The sequence below is a fragment of the Haliotis asinina genome, chromosome 15 (genome assembly GCF_037392515.1).
Source record: "Haliotis asinina isolate JCU_RB_2024 chromosome 15, JCU_Hal_asi_v2, whole genome shotgun sequence".
NCBI classification, from domain to species: Eukaryota; Metazoa; Mollusca; class Gastropoda; order Lepetellida; family Haliotidae; genus Haliotis; species Haliotis asinina.
Window position 1 is genome coordinate 11,802,009 of NC_090294.1, and position 18,455 is coordinate 11,820,463.

Genomic DNA, 18,455 nt, shown 5'->3' on the forward strand with positions numbered 1-18,455 from the left:
TGGACCGCCTTTCAAGGAGCACATTGATGAAGGGCAGTCTATTGTAAGGGGATACAATCAATCAAAGGGTGTTGAGGGTCATGCGCTCAAACCGGCGCTAATTTGTGGAACCAGCCAGCTCAACGGGGACGTAAACGCATTTGGCAACATCGTGTACGGTGTGAGCGACACGATAGTTCAATTGGTATGTTTCGACCACACTCAAATCTTGTTCCGACATGTCTGGCCATATTTTACCGTTCTGATTTGCTATAGAAGTTCCAACGACGAAGCCGGTTTGGGTAACGACTCATTTTAAATATCTGCTATCTTAGCAACGACGTGAAAGAAGTAATTTGGCTTGACAGATGAGCCTCGCATGTACTGGGTGACGGCAATTAGAGTTGCAAAATCGCAGATCTCAACCCGAACCGTGTTATCACAGAGGATCTTTGGAGCGCGCGCTCCGGAAGACAGCGAATAACAATTGACGTTTAATGAGATGGTACGACATAAGAAAGACACCATAGGATATAGAAGTGCATACTATTTACAAATACGTAAACATTAACCGTAAAATGAATTCTTCCAAGTTGTTGATTTAGCGTTTCTGTGTCATCCTTCGGTCAACCGGTCGGCATTATTCATCAAGTTATTAACGTCAACTTTTGTCGCAAACTGTTTTGAGTTTGTAAGTGTTAATCTGGGATAAACGAACACAATTTGCGAACATTCATATGTTGTATTATATTCATGCCATCAACGTCACGATAAAAGAGTATTGATCTCAAAACATGTTCTACAAGTCGTTTATAGCTAAATAGGGATGAACATTATGTAAATAAACAAGTAAACGACACCTAAATGGGCTAACCATTTCAATAATATTAACACTATCCTACTGCTTCTGATCTTACTACTTGAGGTAACCTAATGGTTAAAAGCGTTTGCTCGTCACGGGCTCGATTCCCCACAGGGGTACAATGAATAAAGCCCATGTCTGGTGCCCCCCGCTGTGATATTCCTGGAATATTGTTTAAAGCGGCGTACAGCTAAACATACTCACTACTACTACTACTACTACTACAACTACTGCTGCTACTGCTGCTACTGCTGCTGCTACTGCTGCTGCTACTACTACTACTACTACTACTACTACTGCTGCTGCTGCTGCTACTGCTGCTGCTACTACTACTGCTACTGCTGGATCGCACACGTAAGAGGTGACTTATGAACGGGATTCGGTGTCATGTCATTGTGTTGCGTAGACAGCATAGACTGGTGCTCATGTCGTTGTCAAATACTTTGTTTGGTCCAGACTAGATTTTTCACAGACTGCCACTATTACAGTTCTGGAATAGTTCCGTGTGTAGTGTTAAACAACGAATACATCTCTACTAAAGCAATTGCCGACTCTCGTTTAGACACCACTAGTCCAGTTTACTTACTTACCGACATGCCTTAAAAACTAATTAACAAATAAAAATGTCAGTAATAATAAGTATGGCTGTGGCATGCACTGCCATGGTGATATGGTCAATAACACGCAAGTAACATGTTTCATCCAAATTGAACGTCAATAGCCTTTCTGACCTCATCTTGTCCTTGAAAGTTGTAAGATGTTTCCTGGTCTTGTTTCTTGTTTCTAGGCTAATGTGCGAAACGAATCGAACCATGGTCTTCGCAGTCGGCTCTCAAGTGGATCGAGTAAATACTTATAGCAGATGATCTTTCTTCAAACAGTCAAATAAAGCGCAGTATTGTAGCAGACAGTTGCCAAACAAACGGAAACAGCTTAGTAACTCCTGGCAGTGCAGATGCTTCACTGTGACGAGCTCTGACGGTTTCTTCCCATTAAACTTCCTGTCTTTCCAATCCAACCATACCAATCAAAGTTCAGAAACCTTGACTACAAGGCAGCCGAAAAGTAATTATTCCTTGTAATGATGAAATGCTAGGTTTGTGAATACGACAATGACTGGAACCGCGGTCCCTCGCTGGGTAATCCCCTAAAACCTTTAGCGTTAAAACCTATCGCCCGAAGAATTCCTTTGCAAGATTTATGACCAATTTAACAAAGAATATGTTGACAGCAGTAACGTAAATCTTTCCCCTCAGTGTTGTCTTAAGGAAGAGGAACAGCAATGGCGCTGACACAACGTGTCTGGGCGAGAGAAGAAGACGACAGCGGGTTATAGTAACGTCAACAGCCACACTGTTGGCGACGTCGTATTTCTATGAGTTAATGAAGGAGCATTAGTACCGTCTGCACGAAATGGGGAATATTCCGGATGATCGCAGTAGACGCGTCGCCTGTCAAAAAACCGCTTTCCGGAACGCGAGGAGTGGAGACACTGAATATATAACATGACGGAGATCGTGGTCTAGATAAGCGTTGAAAGCCCAGAAGATACAGGGGGGACTAGTGGCATTAGACAACATGGCGAGGGTTGCCGATTGTCTTCAATCTCTTGTACTGCAATCGTCATCATCCTGTAATGAGGTGTAATGGGGTTTAACGTTGTGGTCAATCTTATTGTACTTATTGACCATGGTCAGACAGTCGCCTACCTTGAAATATATCTGGCAGTAAGAAACAACCCAATTCTTATTGAAAAGGAGCGCTATTTTGATGGAAGTAAACGGAGAATGTAGTCCCAGGGAGTGAGTGAGTTCAGATTTACGCCATTTTAGCAATATTCCAGCTATATCACGGCGGGGCACACCAGAAATGAGCTTCACACACTGCATCCAAGTGGGGAATCGAACCTGACGAGTGAATGCTTTAGGCACATGGCGACCACACCGACCCAGTATTGCAATGAGGTGAGGGAAATGTTAAAAAATACAATTGATTGTTTAATGACAGAAGTATAAGAATACTGATAATTTAGAAAACAGGTGCTGTCTCTGAAAGCTCAGCTTAACATACATAACAATAATAACAAGTTGTGGTTTTAAAAGGCTCCACTTATCAAGTTTTGCCTGTTATGATAACATCTGTATATGAAGCAAGCTTAAGCAAAGGTGGAAAGCTATTTAGTAGTGAACACAGGAATGTAAGAGCAATCACGAACGGTGCAATGTATTGCTGTTTCAGATATCATGCAGGTATTGTGAATGTGTGTACGGCTCGATTAAGTTAACAGAAAAGGTCTCTTTCTATCTGTTTGACAACGACACAAGAAGCTGCGTCACGTCCAACTCACGAAATGAAGAAGTTGTTATCCTTAAAATTCGCATTTTGTATTGTACGTCCAGACTTCTAAGATGCCACTCAAAGAAGGCAAGTCAGCGCCTCTTACAACAAGCTCTCTGGTACGGTTTTAAAGTATTTCATGTTTTCACCAAAGGGCGACGGAGCTACAGTCAGTATTCTTCCAAACCATATGACTCATTACACAAGAACATGATGCAGCTGTATTACATTCCGCTTGCCAAGCCAAACCTGCCATGAATTTTGGGTGTCAATTCATTTTCTGTGTAATTAGAAATTTAATAATCATGAGGAGATGAAACCATGAAAGATGATTTGTGTTCCCCAAACCTTGCACAAATATTTACAGACATCATATCGCGTTTCTTGCTGATAATGCTTTACAAGGAGTACGTGTATTGGTTTTTCGATCCCGAGGACATACAAACCAAACACTTTCCATCCACTTGACATTTAAAGTACAGTCAGACATATACGAAGATACGGGTTGGAATTCGCCTTCAGGAATTCACGCCTGTAGGAAAACGACAGTGGTATTGGGTGATCACAGTCGCGGTCAATGCTCATGATGTCGGTCACCTACACTTATCTTAGACCATCTATGTGGAAGAATGTTGAGTTGAGCGTTGAACCAATAATCCAAGAAAAAGACGAAAACAATGTAACCTTAACTATATCCAGTTTTACGTAGGTTTAGAACACCAGATGTACTAATAACGGACAGACAGCATGGTTAAGGTGAACAAATGCGGTTTATGCAGACAAGAATATGTTTGAGACTTCCTAACCCCAAAAGAAACCGGTACACGTTGTGCCCGTGTAGTCTACATAACGACATCACGTGTTGCCCTGGCTGCGCGTGTATTCAGTGGTATGTTCTTGAGCCCAAGGGACGGCGATCGAAGTGGGGCCAACAGAGGCCTGTCCCAGGATTAGCCAGTAAATTAAGTGTCTCGCAGAAACTGATAGATGTGAAAAGGGCTTTCCACCTCTAATCCCGAGCAATGGTATCTCGTTACGTTGAGTCTGTTCTGAACGAAGTCATTTCCCGGATCGCTCTGGTCAATACGGCCAGAGCTGTGGTCACCGTCGCAGCACAGGTCGCCCATGATGGAGGAGATGCATGGGGATCATGATGGTGACGAGAGACATGAATGTAAACTTCGTTGTGAAACACGGCGGGGTCAGGCCACCCAGGATTTGGTCCTGTCTGAGCTGAATTATTAACATGTGATTCTCCTCGTGGAGTTAATACCTCAATGAGCTACATGCCAGCAGTAATTTATAAGATTACGTAATTGTCAATTACGGGTTTCCCGTGAAGGTTCAGCTTAGAATATTGATCTTCATGCATGTTGTAAGAGGTGACTAACGTTTGGTCAGGCTGGCTGACTTGGTTGACACACGCCATCGGTTCCCAATTGTGCAGATCGATGCTCATGCTGTGGGTCACTGGATTGTCTGGTCCAGACTCGATGCTTTACAGACCGCCGTCTTAGGGCTGAAATGTTACTGGATGCGGCGTAAAATTAAACTCACTCTGCGGAGTCGTGCTGCCATGTGTGTGATAGACCTGCACAGATCTATCAACGGCTGGATGTTGGCAGACTGATTCATTGCCTCTGTCACAGCTGCGCACACCCCATCATCTACTTCATCAGCTGCGAATACCACTTAACACTCATGAATGTTATCTGTCATTCCATACAACGCAATGCAGAGTGTCAATGTAATTCGAAACTGAAACTGTTTGTTATTGGTCGATTATGAATACATACCCAACTGTTGCTATTGTCATCACTGTTGATGCTGCTGCAGGAATTGCTGCCACTGCTGCAGTGCCACAGATAGTGCAAACGCTATTGCAACTGCTAGTGTAACCGCTATTTCATACGCTGAATCATTAGGACCTGTAACTTGGCTTTAGAATTGTAATTGTTGCTGCCACTATTAACATACCACAACTGCAAATAAGCTGCAAGTGCAAATGTAGATGGGCTACGGGTTCTCAGTTGCATTAAGGCAACAGCCACCCAAACCGAAACTAAGTGTACTTGTTGTAATGAATATTGTAATCAAGGATAATCCTGCCGGCATGTTTGTAGTTTCCGCTATCGCAAACGATGATAATGTGACCACAACTGCAACTAATATGACTGTTATTGCAACCGATGTTCTGTTACAGTGGAAGCCGATATGTTGTCGTTGCTGTTGTTGTTTTCGATTCTGCCTCCACTAATGCGTTTGATGCCGTCTCTACTATTGCAACTGATGGCACTGACTTCACTATTGCTAAAAATACCGTCTCAACTGTTGCAACTAATGGCACTGACTTCACTACTGCGAAAGATGCCGTCTCAGCTATTGCAGTTAATGGCACTGACTTCACTATTGCTAAAGATGCCGTCTCAGCTATTGCAGTTAATGGCACTGACTTCACTATTGCTAAAGATGCCGTCTCAACTATTACAACTAATGATACCACCCCCAACACTGCTATAGATGCTGTCTCTACTGTTACAACTTTCCCCACATGGGTACAATATGTGAAGCCCATTTCTAGTGTCCCCCGGCCGTGGCAGTGCTGGAATATATTGCTAAAGGCGGCGTTAAACTAAACTGACTCATCTCTGTTACAACTGATAATGCTGATTCCACCATTTCAGCAAATGGCACTGTCCTCCACTATTGCTAACGATAGTGTCCCTGCTATGCATACTGCTGACACCGTCTCACCCCTGCTGCTGTCACATCCAACATCTGTGTCTCTTTCACTTATGCTAATGCACTCAAATAACACACAGTCGCTTCTGATAGAAATAACAATAATGTCCCCGAAAACTCGTTATATAATACATTATTCATTACATTTACCGATCATTAGTGAAGGCTGAATTGGCTGTACATTCAAGGAAAGGCAAACAATGCGCATTGGGACTACTTTTACTGTTAGCGTTTGATCCTGCTTGGAACAAATCATCATTCAATACTAGCATCAGTTAAAAACCAAGGGGAAAACCGAGTACTAGCAGCCTATCGATCTATTTCGCATGTGTATATATCACTGCACGTGTCCATACAAATGGCGAGGTACAGCGTGTTGTTTCATTCTTCACTTCAGTGGCACCCTTCTTCATGTCAATACAACTTCAAAGGTTTCGCATTCGTTCAGAGAAGACGCAACGACAAAAGTTATTCAAAGAACACTTAAATTACGCATAGATCTCGTTAAATCAGACAATATGACGGAACCTCTTCCACAGGCATGGTATGGTGTTCATACATCACACTACACCAAAGGAAAACGATCTTCAATATTCAGGCCATAAAAGCTGCGGCGCTTCACAACGCTCCGCCAATTCTGACAAACAGTCTTTTTATGCCGTTTCTCAGAGTTAAGCCTATTAACATTGATCTCCAACGCTGCTGTCGCCGGCATCTGTAGCGGCATGCTGCACTATCTTGCAGTGATAGAGAGGAACATGAAATAAAAAAAACCCCGAATAATTCCCTCATCGCTCTCACAGGTAATAAAAGTTGCTGGAAATAAACATAAATTGCCGAATGTGTTTTTTTTTGTGACTGTCGTTAAAATCAATTCCAAACATTGCTATGAACACTAACCCAAAAGAAATATGCCATATAGAAAAAAAACGTGCCAGCATTGATTGATGGTATTGGGTTATGTAAATTGTGGTTCCACCAGTGCAACCAAAGTCAGCAATTTGGGATACACCATAACTGCCGATGTTACAATTTCTAACGTGACATTGCATGAGGAACGAGGATGGGCCGAATGTTTCCCACTTTTCATGTCATGATCGTTTTTATGTCTGCCTTTCTGAATGTCTGGAGCAATTATATATAAGTTACAGTCATCATGGGCATCCCAATGCGTGAAGAAATGTTTTCAGGAACAATTGACTTTCCTTTGCATGTGTTTGTCAAAGGTTGGGAAGGATATGCTAATCTGTCGCGATAGTTACCTTTACCATCATTTTTAATAATGAATTTATAAATATATGTCCATGGTAACGTCGTGCAAAGGAAGCGTGTGGCAGATATTTCTCATGAACTTACAAACTTCGATTATGTATACTGTTAAGGAATACAGGATCATGTCGCGTTGAGCATAATTAAAGGATGTTCACATTTCTTTCCCATGAGAGGACTCGAACCCTGTTCTCCGATATAATGAGCGGTGTTTTTGCTGTTTCCAAAGTTTCATCTTCACATCCCTTATCTTATGCTACTGTTCCCTGATTAACGGTTGTTGCTGTTACTAACAATACCATAACGCATAATGAGCGTCCACACAAACATACAAAGGTGAAATCGGCCATGATAACGCAACGAGTTTAAAAACGTCACTTCTGTTAGCGTTTTGGAAGTTTCGTCCGCGATTTTACATGAACTAACGGTGTTGTGGTCTAGATGGGTTATAGCCTACATAGGTACTGCAGCTCGATAGCATCATCATCAAAACCGTCTGAGCACAAGCATGTCATTTCTCGCTCATACACGTCAAAATGCGTCACCCCTAAAAATTTTAGTTGCACTAGCAAGCTCCTGTACGTATGAAAGTAAAACCTAAGCTCTGAATACTTCTAAAGACGTGTCATTTTCCGTGGACATTTTCCATGGACATTTTCCTGGACATATGCAAGGATGGAACTAGGGGTCAAGGCATGGCGAAGATGGTATCATGTCGTTTCAGACATGCTGTTTGTACCAAGGAAAAACATCCTCTGAAGAGGTGTTGGAAAGTCTCTGTGAATTCATTGCAAGTTGACGTTTCATGTTATCACTTTCTTTTTTTGGTCATTGTGAGTGGGAAGTGACTGGTTCTGGGCCGCATACGAAATCCCCCTATTTCATTTTCATGTCAAATCGACTTAATCCGACAAAGGAGTGGGTTGGATTGCTATTCGTTTTCCCACAAGCTGCATGTATAGGTTCCTCTGAAAGCGTCTTATTGAATGGCCGACTCTGGGTATACCTCGTGAATAACTTCAACTTTAACATTAAAATAACTGTTGAATTCTTGGTTTATAACGAATATTGACATGCTTCACAAGGGTATCATCCTATACTTAAATTTGTGTAAAAGAACCCCAACCCCAAACATCAACATTATCCTCCACACTTATCAATCCCCGACTTTCCAAATTGAACGACAAAATTTAAAGTCTGACGATTAACAGGAACGAATGAGGTGAGCTTTGTTGTCAGATGTGACTCTTCCAGTAAGGTGGCCAACATCATTGATGTCTTGCTTAGTACTATTCAACTACTCTAAAGGAATAGGAGAAGACAGGCGCCGCAAACACCTTTGTGGTTTTGACCTTGTTATTATTATGATTATTATAAGCAGTATTCAATAAGACACTTCAAAGAAAATATCGTCCATCAACCACGAAGCAGACCGACTGAGACAGCCCATGATGAAATACAGCAACGACTACCATTATAACAGTATAGCAGTCGGAAACACGGAGATATATTGAGATAAGTATTGCCTCTTTTGCATGGCTAGTCTATCAAACAGAAGCATGGACTCATGGGGCTCACGCCTTGGTCTGTCGACAATATCTTGAGTAAGGAGTCTCCCAACTGCCCGGCACTGGATATTAGAGGCGCCCTCCCAATAGGCAGATTAGCAGTAAACGTGTCGAAGCACGTCCATCTCAGAAAGCTAAGTGATCAAGTTCAGGCGGTTTTTTCTCTTCTTAAGCGTGTAGTACGTAATTAGCATCAACGTTGCTTCTTCCCGAGGTGAGGAGATAGTTCTCGACAAATGAGGCTGAAGAGGAAAGCCAGACACTCGTCTTATCAGCGCAGTAAACGCTGGGTCATTGAAACAATCGGGCTCGAGTTACGTGCCTGATATATCATTACAGGTACAAATTGGAAAATGCAGTAATTATATAGCTGGAGAATAGGATATGATTGCTGCTGGAGTGTACGTTTGGAGGTGTTCATAAAAAAAGTATAACTGATGGGTTTTTCACTTAAATAATGGAGACATTCTCGCTAGGGGAAAATGTACCGGTTTCAAAGCTGAAGTAAAACAGTCTCGTTTGAGACTGAGGTTCAGAAAATTTGAGATGAAACTGATCAAGTTTACTAGTTTAAGGTTGCATTTCAGGAAGAATGGGTAAACATTTACAATTAAAGTCCAAAAAAAGTGAAAAGGTTCTGAATAACTTTATACTGACTTACTTTATACTATACTGGCACAGTGGGATATCGTAAATCCATAGCAAGTATACCCGAACAGGAACTCCAAATGGTACGAGTGAATGCATGTACCATAAGGCTACCCCTGAATAAGGAGGGAGGTCGGCTTTCGGTGAATGAATGGCAAAAGGACGAATGCAATCCATGACTATGGATACAATGGTGACAAACATTGAAATTTTTTTATGAAACATAAACATAAATCATCTCAAACATATTTCTTTAAAAACGAAACGAAACATGACACTATGTGCCTCCATCGAGAAGACCTACCAGAGGAGGGTATGCCAAATGTAAGTGCCATCATCTAATGGATATCAAGCAAACAGGGATATCACATGAAATGGTAGTATTGTTGATTTCTGGATAAATACATTAGAGGTTGTGTTTTAATTTTTCATTTTTGCTCTTATTGACAAGTCAAAACAAGGCATTTTAACAATGAAGGTAATTTTGGCTTCGGGCACAGCGATAATTTTATCTGTTCAATAACGATACCTGTTCAGCTAGCCTGTGTCTCCCCACTGATCAACCCAAATGATCTAACCATACAGGAGACAGATGAAGCTGATTCGTATGTTTATATTTTTCCATGCATAAAGATTCACGGCCTTAAGGTTGTATGTTGTCGTTTTGAAGTACATTCGCGAAGGGTCCACGAAGACTTTTGTTATTCGATCAAGTTACAACAGTAAGGCTCCAGTGAAGCTTTCACTAGGTTCATGTAGACATGTGGAAGAAGTTTGTCATTCTATGCATCAGTGACAAAACTTTGATGCAATGTCCTCCTTGACTGTGCTGTTTCCTTACCATGATTGGGTTATTTGTCAATAAAACATTATCTTGCCTGTGAATGTATGGGGATGGATTTGTCACCTTTTCGAAAACAGCGGGTGTTAATACAGTAAATGAAAATGATTCCGAAACACGTGATATACTCCGAATCATACATACGACTCATCTTTAAGGGTTATATTTCCAGACAACAAACTAATTGACCACCCACCAACGAGTTACTGTTTCCTGAATGGCCATCGTAAGCAGGTACGCAAATTGTAAACTGAAGCATATTTACCATACGTTCACCTGTTGTACGTTAATAGATCTATAAACACGACAATTACCAAGTCAAAGCTTACAATATCTAAGACATACACAAATGTACACATTCCACGATCACTTTCAGGACCAACATGACTGTATTCAGGAAAATGAAGACACATGACCCGATAGTCGATGGACAGACCGAATTTTATATCCCTTCATTGGTTATATTAACACAAACAAAAGCACATCGGGTACCCATTCTTTTTCCAATACGTAAACAAATAATGGCAGAAGTTTCAAAGCATGTATCTATTAACGTTATATGAAACGTCTCTTAAAATAGAGCCTAAACGGCGTTTTGTGAACATTCTTTTAGACATTGATATTTCGAAACAGCCTACTTTGGTGACTTGGCTCCTTAAACACCGTGTAGATAGGATCAAATTTCCTTCGCTAGGATAACAATGTGAAAAGCCATAAAAACTACACAGATTCAATCACATGTGAATTACCGATACCTCCAACGTTTTTTTGTCCGTTGATATTTCAAATTTTAAGTTCTAATATTTTCTGACAATAATAATATATATTTCCCAGAATCATATTAACATTTCAAGCATTACTTGTTCCATGGATAAGTAATTCATACGTGCATATCTAACTGGTGTCATCGAGAATATAATGGTAAAAGATATCATGTAAGAAGGTCAAGATATATTTGAATAATAGCACAAAGTGTATTACATGACGTTAATCTTCAAAATTACATCTGGCAATTACCAGCTACGTTGTAAGAAGAATCGCTTTGTCCAAACAAGACGCGATCCTATCATTTCGGGTATGAGTCCCAAATGTGTTTTGGGGCCGAAACCGTAGACTTTCGGTATGACTGCGCTCAATGCCTACAGCCATTTTCCTTTGCCTGTAGTTTATCCTTATGTTAGGGACGTTGTATTGTATATGGCTGGGGTGGGTGGTGGTGTCCGATGATGATTTTAAGGGATTCACTCATTGCTTCCTGGGGAGGGAGGTTGGGGAGGGTGTTGTCCTCAATTTTGTACACAAGGTTTTCACTGACTTTGTAGGTGGCATGCAGGTGATTGTGATGTGCGGGTAGGTGGGTGGAGGTGTTGGCACTTACTTTGTGCGTTATCTGTGTCGGGGTTGCCACTCACATTGCACATGCTTCTCCATATAACTTTAGAACGGCCCCTTAGCAAGTTAGTGATAACACTGTCCAAACCTGCATTAAAATGTGGCATGTGCCAGAGAATAATAAGACTCAATTAAAGGCAGTATAGGAGAGAAAATCAAAAGTATGAATCAGTGAAAGCTATAGACACCAGGCGTTCGGGCGTGTTTAAGCATTTCCTACCTCTCCGGTAGCAAATAGGTCATTTACTCTCTTACATACAATTGGCACAATAATTAAGATCCTAATGCTTGAAGCGTTTAATGAGGTCTTTTATTAGAAGGTTAATATGTGCAATGAAGCAATGAAGGCCAATATGTGTTCCTCCTTGAAGCATTTCTTAAAGAAACGGATCGTTGAATGGTCACCTACACTGAAACCCCTTTGATCAGGACAACCTGTTCCTTTGTCCAGTGTCTGGATAATTTTGCTAAAACGGCGTAAAACCACATGCACTCACTTCTCATCAGTAAACCGACACTGGCTTTGCGTTTTGTGATTATTCCCAGCTAACAAGAATTTATAGAACATATTGGATTTTCATCTTTTGCTTATTCATGAGTACCAGTGACTACAGACGTTGAGTATTCTTGAGAATTAGTCAACAAGAAATCAGTAGGTCAAAGGTTAATCGTCAGTCTACGGTAGCACAGCGTTAACACATCATTGAATGACGATAGTGAAAGCTGTTTCAATGTTTAACATAAACAATCAATGTGTCACAAAGAAATTCAAATTGAAAAATCCTTTTGAAACCAATTTCTCTTTGTGAGAATCATAGACTATGGTGAGTTTTGGCATTGATGGGTGTCAAAGTCCGCCATTACACATTCTGACAAAAGGCGAATGTATCATTCCAACGTCCTTTTGCATTGCTCAGAATACGGGGAATGAACCAGCTGATGTGAACCTAAGAATATACTGAGAAACGTTATGTTACTTCTAATGAAGGTTTCTACTTTCTGTGGAAGACTATTGTTTTTAACTGTAAGTGATTCACACTAACACGAACATACACCTGCAGAGAAAGACATGATGTGTGTTGTGAAATGCGATCGATATAAAACTATCACTTCCCATAGCTAAAATGATTTATTTTCGACATTTTGATTTAAGTCTTTATTTTCGGTTTCTTTCCAGCGGTTTCCAGTTGCACAATATATACGCGATAGATCATGGACTCTTGAATATTGCCCTCTGATGAATATCCTAGCAGCGTTACTATGAAACGTGTGATGATGAGTTCCAGTTACCAACTGTGATAGGATTGTTCAAAATGCCACATTTCATACCTTAATAATGTATTTCGAAATTGAAAATGTTCAAATCCATTTAGAATAAGGTGTTTGTGAATTGAAGCTTAATAATTTCCTCTTCCAGATAGATTGCAATATGCCTTCGCGATTTTCTTTTAATCGTATTTACTCTCAACAAAATGCTTTTGGGATAATCGTTTCCTGAGACTCTTCTGGAACGTGTTGCTGAGTAACCCCATCGATTTGGTTTAAAGATGCCTGCACGGGTCTGCAATACATGAAGTGTCAATAGCACGGCACTAACTTTATTTCCCTGTTTTTGCAACTGATGAGACCATCAATCGCCAGAAGCACCCTGTTTCCTACCAACAGTTAAAGCAGAGCCAGACCCACAGTGTCCAACACGTTTCCATCATCTATCCCTTATGGTCACAAACGGATTCGGACGGCGCTTTGCAATGTGGTCGAAGGCGACACTTTAACGCTAGGTTACGCTGGCGTTACTTCGAGGGCTTGTTTCATACTAATCTAATTTCATTTAGATATTCTTCATGTGTATGGTTCAATGTTCAATATTTCCTTTTATGAATTAACATTTATGGTTTGGTGATCACAGACTTCATTAAAAGCGACATTGGGGTAGAAGTCTTGTTAATTAAATATGACATTTTTTTTATTTGTTCTGCTTGTTTTTCGTTTTTACGAAACCATAACTTTGATACGGCCCCGAAGGTTTCGAGAGGGAATAGGTCTCTTGGCAGAGAAGGCAAAAACCTGTTTAAGTCGATAGTCATTATTTAAGCTGCTGAACTTGCACAAAGAGCACAGTCTGTTCTCGTTAGAAATAAGGAATTTTCTCCCTCATCTGATGCGAGAACATTTCAACAACAATTAATTACGCATCACCTACAGTTACTCTCTCGGTAACATGGAAAACCTCACGTCATCGAAATCAATAAATTAACATAACTGGCGTTTGTTTAAAATATGTTGCTACAGCCGCTACGAGCTTGTTATTGTTTTATTTACATGTTGTTAAGCGTCTAGATCTCACGTAGAGGTAACACTCTAACAGTAATTTAAACGTGTGTTGAAAGTAAACTGGATGTGAGGAAACAACATGTTGCCTGTGTGATGATGTCAGCGTATGCAACCGTGAGTTTGGTTTTACGACATCTATGGCAAGATTTCAGCAAGATCAAGGAGGAGGGACTCCGGAAATTGACTTCACACATTACACCCTTTTAGGGAATCAAACCCAAGCATGTGTTTCATCACTAGGCCACCCTACCATCTTTCAAAGTCACGCTGAACTCTTGGTACCCTGCCTGTTGGCGGGATAGCCTAGTGGTTAAACCTTCCGCTCGTCACGCGAAAGTTCGGGTTCGATTCCCCAAGTGGGTGCATTGCGTGAAACCGATTCTTGATGTTCCCCGCTAGTATATTGCTGAAGTACTGATAAAAACGGCGTAAAACCATAATCACTTAGGATGTATACTCGCTTCGATCTCATGAAGACCAGCGTTTGATTCGTTACTAAACGTGGCGACATTCTCACTCACTCCGATTAATATATTAACTAGTATTTATTCTCTCCGATTACACAACAGCCGTGATGGAACAACTGATCGCTTGTTAGTTAGCACTGTTTTGAAATTGTTGCGCAAGTTGATGCTCTGATCTCCTTCCCACGAGGTGTTAACATGCGGAAGGATCATATCACCCCCGTGGCGGCAGAGCACAGATACAAAGTGGGGGAGCGTTCGACCCGGAACAAACAGTAGCATGCGTGGATAACCTCTGCCCGAGCTGCCATCAACGTACACCTTTTACACACCGGAGATCACACTCAGACAATCGTGTTTGTCAGTCAGACATCACGAGGAGTCATCAAAACCGATGAGGCGATTATTACATCGACATACGTGCCATGCACTGGTTTTGTTATCGTGAACAGCCCGTCTTATCAGAATCCACCCAATTTCACCACCGACCGACTCCAAGGCGAATCATCACCAATAAATGTGTTTCGCTCGACAGCTGCTGATGAAAAAACCTGGACTTATTTCCTAGATTGCTTGATAAATTTGTCCCCCCTGACAGGATGGGCGCAGCCCAGGCTTGCAACATATAACAGTAGATTAATTTCCCCCTTGGGGGTGATGTACGGGCTATATCTCCACACAGTAACATTAAATAAGACTTGGTGGTTCTTTTTTGGCCTATCGGCCTTGTTCCAGCATCGAGTGAGAAGAATGAATCGTTGTCATCAAACACTACGTGAGTCAAAATAACACCACACACAGTCGATGGTGGATTTTCTTACAAAGATTCCTCTTAGTTCGCACACATATCACAGCATGTCTGCAGCATGCCGTACAGCATAGTCATGACTCGAAAATATCTTCGAAAATCGATAACTGTCCACATTCATATATACAATGACCCTGTCTACAAACTATTAATGAATACACACGTGTGTAAGTCTCACCATCACATATGTCTGACTTCCTACTTGCTTAGCATAGCTGCACCCTTACATGTGTGGCAATCCTATGCGTACATGTATTTTCGTTATATCGAGGCAGGTTTCAGTCAAATTAACAGTGAGTGGACGTATGGGACTGAATAAGGCTATGAACATTATTTTAAAAAAATAAATGTATTGATAACATGATCTTACCTTTCGTTCATGGATGCCGTTCAGCACTGGTACTCCATTAAACAAGGGTGCCTGAAGGAAAAACGAGAACAGTTAAACCAACACCTAACGCCATGGAGGATGTTCCCAGTTAGGCACATCCACACGTCGGTTCTGTGATATCTGTACACAAGCACCCTATGTGCTTTCTAAACTGGGTCTAACTGTTATCTGCGACGTTGCACACCATCTGAATGCGTTGTTTGTAGACGATGACTTGAGTGCATAATTTCTTCAAACGCTATTATTACAATATGCTGCCAAAGTGAAACTATATTGATTCGACATTCCTTCGCCTTTGCACGGGGAATCTCATTTGTTGCCCAAAGCGTACAAAATCAAATAACGATTTTCTCAACTTCTACTTTAATATGAGCACAGGTGCAGTAGACGCGAATATTGAACAGGTGGTGTCATATTTGAATGATTTAAGGCATGTGTAAATAAACACTGGAGGTGATTTTCATATTTTCAGGGATATGAAGTCACAACGTGGCATCGTATATTTATGTCCTTCTTATAATGAGTTAGTGAGTAGTTTTACGCCGCACTCAGCTATATTCAAGCCATATTGTGGCGTTTTGTAAATAAGAAAATCTGGACCAGACAATCCAGTGATCAACAGCATCGATCTACGCAATTGGGAACCGATGACACGTGACAGTGAAAACCAAGTCATTGAGCCTGACCCGCGACCCCGTTAGTCTATTCTTACATCATGTAATGTGACGGACATGACATGAATGCAGGATATGAGTGCCCGATGTCATTACTTTGCAAGATACATTTATAATGTCACAACTTTGGAACCAGTGAAGATTCGGGGTAGAACCTATGCTTGCCATAAAAGGCGGCAATACTTGTTATAAGAGGGGACAAAAAGGATCCGGAGGTCAGGCCCGCTGACTTGGTTGACACATGACATTGGCTCCAAGTTGCGCAGATCGATGCTCATGCTGCTGATCACTGGATTGTCTGGTTCAGTGTATGTGAGCGAGGGTGGGGGGTGGGGGGTGGGTGGGGGTGGGGGGAGCTGGCTGAGCATTTTCCTGACTGACTACAGGAACTACCTGTAACGTTGAGTGAAAACGACTTGATGCGGGAGTCACATGTTGATCACTTGTGGGAAATCCATGAGTAAGAGTATGATACGAAGGTACCGGAGCGAAGTGGCATTCGAACCAACAAAGGTATGTTTTGGCTATCTAAGGGACCCAACTCTGTACAGCAACTTGGTTCAATATTACGCAACTTTAGGCCTACTGGCGACGCAGGTTTACGTACCCTTAAACATACTTTTATCATTTCAGTTTTACATACTCTTATCAGCTGAAACGGAAAGGTAGCCTAGTGGTCAAAACATTCATTCGTTACGCTGAAAGATCGGGTTCGATTCTCCTCATAGATATAATATGTGAAGGGCAGATCTGGTGTCCCCTGCTGTCATTTAACAACAACTGTACAACCATACTCACTCCGCCAGTTCTCTGGTAAAGGTAATCCCAAAGTTTACATTTACTGTCTTCCAACCAGAGAAACGTACCGAACATGACAAGGTGGTTCACTGGTATGTGCCAGGAAGATGTTTACGTATTTATAACTATAAAAAGGAAAATGCAAATTATTCAAAACCTGGACAGGCTGCAACCTGCACGTCGATCAACGTTGAGGCAAAGCTTTACTATTAGAACAACCTTTGATAGTACACGTCAACCATTGCATGGAGTATCAGTGAACGAGATGATGAACCTTTTCAAGAAAGCTTCGAGACTGTCAAGAAGAGGTTTTTGAATTAGACTTAGAACGTGTCACATGGAATGAAATGGTATTTATTGAACCAAAGTTGAGGGATATCCAAGACACATGTGTGTGTTTAATCGGAGGTCAACAGGTCATCACCGGTCTCCGATCTAACATTCTGACCATTCATTAAGAGTGGAATTCTTGAAACAGCATATGTCTTGTCGATATCATATGGCGTCAGTTACATTGAAAGGAAATAGTTCATGTTTACTTTTCAGCATCGATATCGACTGTTAGTTTCAGTAATTATTGATCTTTACTATAGTGCGGTGGAGAATGCAATGATTGGTTTTATTTCACTGCATAAAGGGAGGATAGTGAGGAAGCCTATTGGTTAAAGCGTTCGCTGGGTTTGATTCCCCACATGGGTACAATGTGTAAGGACCATTTCAGGCGTCCCCTGCCGTGATATAGGTGGAAGACTACAAAAGGTGACGGTAAACTATACTCACTCTTTCACTGTATATGAAGGCAATGCGATCAACAAATGATCGCATAGATGGACTCACGTATTGCAAAATATACCCCGTAATTGTATTGAGGTCATGTGAAACACTCACTCTCTAGGATACATAATGACCGCACGTCAAACAACAGCAGAGTCAAACGCAATGTCAACACAAGTGTCTTCTAACGTAAATTCAAACAACATCGGGTCAACACAACAGCCTTCTAGCGTAATGTCAAACAACATCGGGTCAACACAAGTGACTACTGACGTAATAGGAAACAACCTTGGGTCAGCACAAACACTTACTGACGTAATGTTAAACAACCACGAGTCAACACAAGTCTATACTGACGTTATGTCAAGCAAAGCCTAGACAACACAAGTATCTACTGACGTAATGTTAACAACCTCGAGTCAGCGTTAGACTCTACGGACGGAATGTCAAAACAAACCCGATACAAAGCAAGTGTCTACTGACGTAATGTCGAACAACCTCGAGTCAACACAAGTCTATACTGACGTTATGTCAAGCAAAGCCTAGATAACACAAATATCTACTGACTAACAAC

At 41.3% G+C, this 18,455-nt stretch overlaps 1 protein-coding gene across 1 annotated transcript in view; it reads right to left on the reverse strand.

Moving 5' to 3' along the window:
• The window catches only part of LOC137266292 (uncharacterized), a 29,391-nt gene extending 12,714 nt beyond the window's left edge, over positions 1 to 16,677 (reverse strand). The window contains exons 1-3 of the mRNA XM_067801778.1: positions 16,540 to 16,677; positions 15,615 to 15,665; positions 10,885 to 10,936 (exon numbers count right to left, since the gene is read on the reverse strand). Coding sequence (XP_067657879.1) covers positions 10,885 to 10,936; positions 15,615 to 15,665; positions 16,540 to 16,677 — 241 coding nt within the window. The remainder of the gene's footprint in view (positions 1 to 10,884; positions 10,937 to 15,614; positions 15,666 to 16,539) is intronic.
• Positions 16,678 to 18,455: the final 1,778 nt, after the last annotated feature.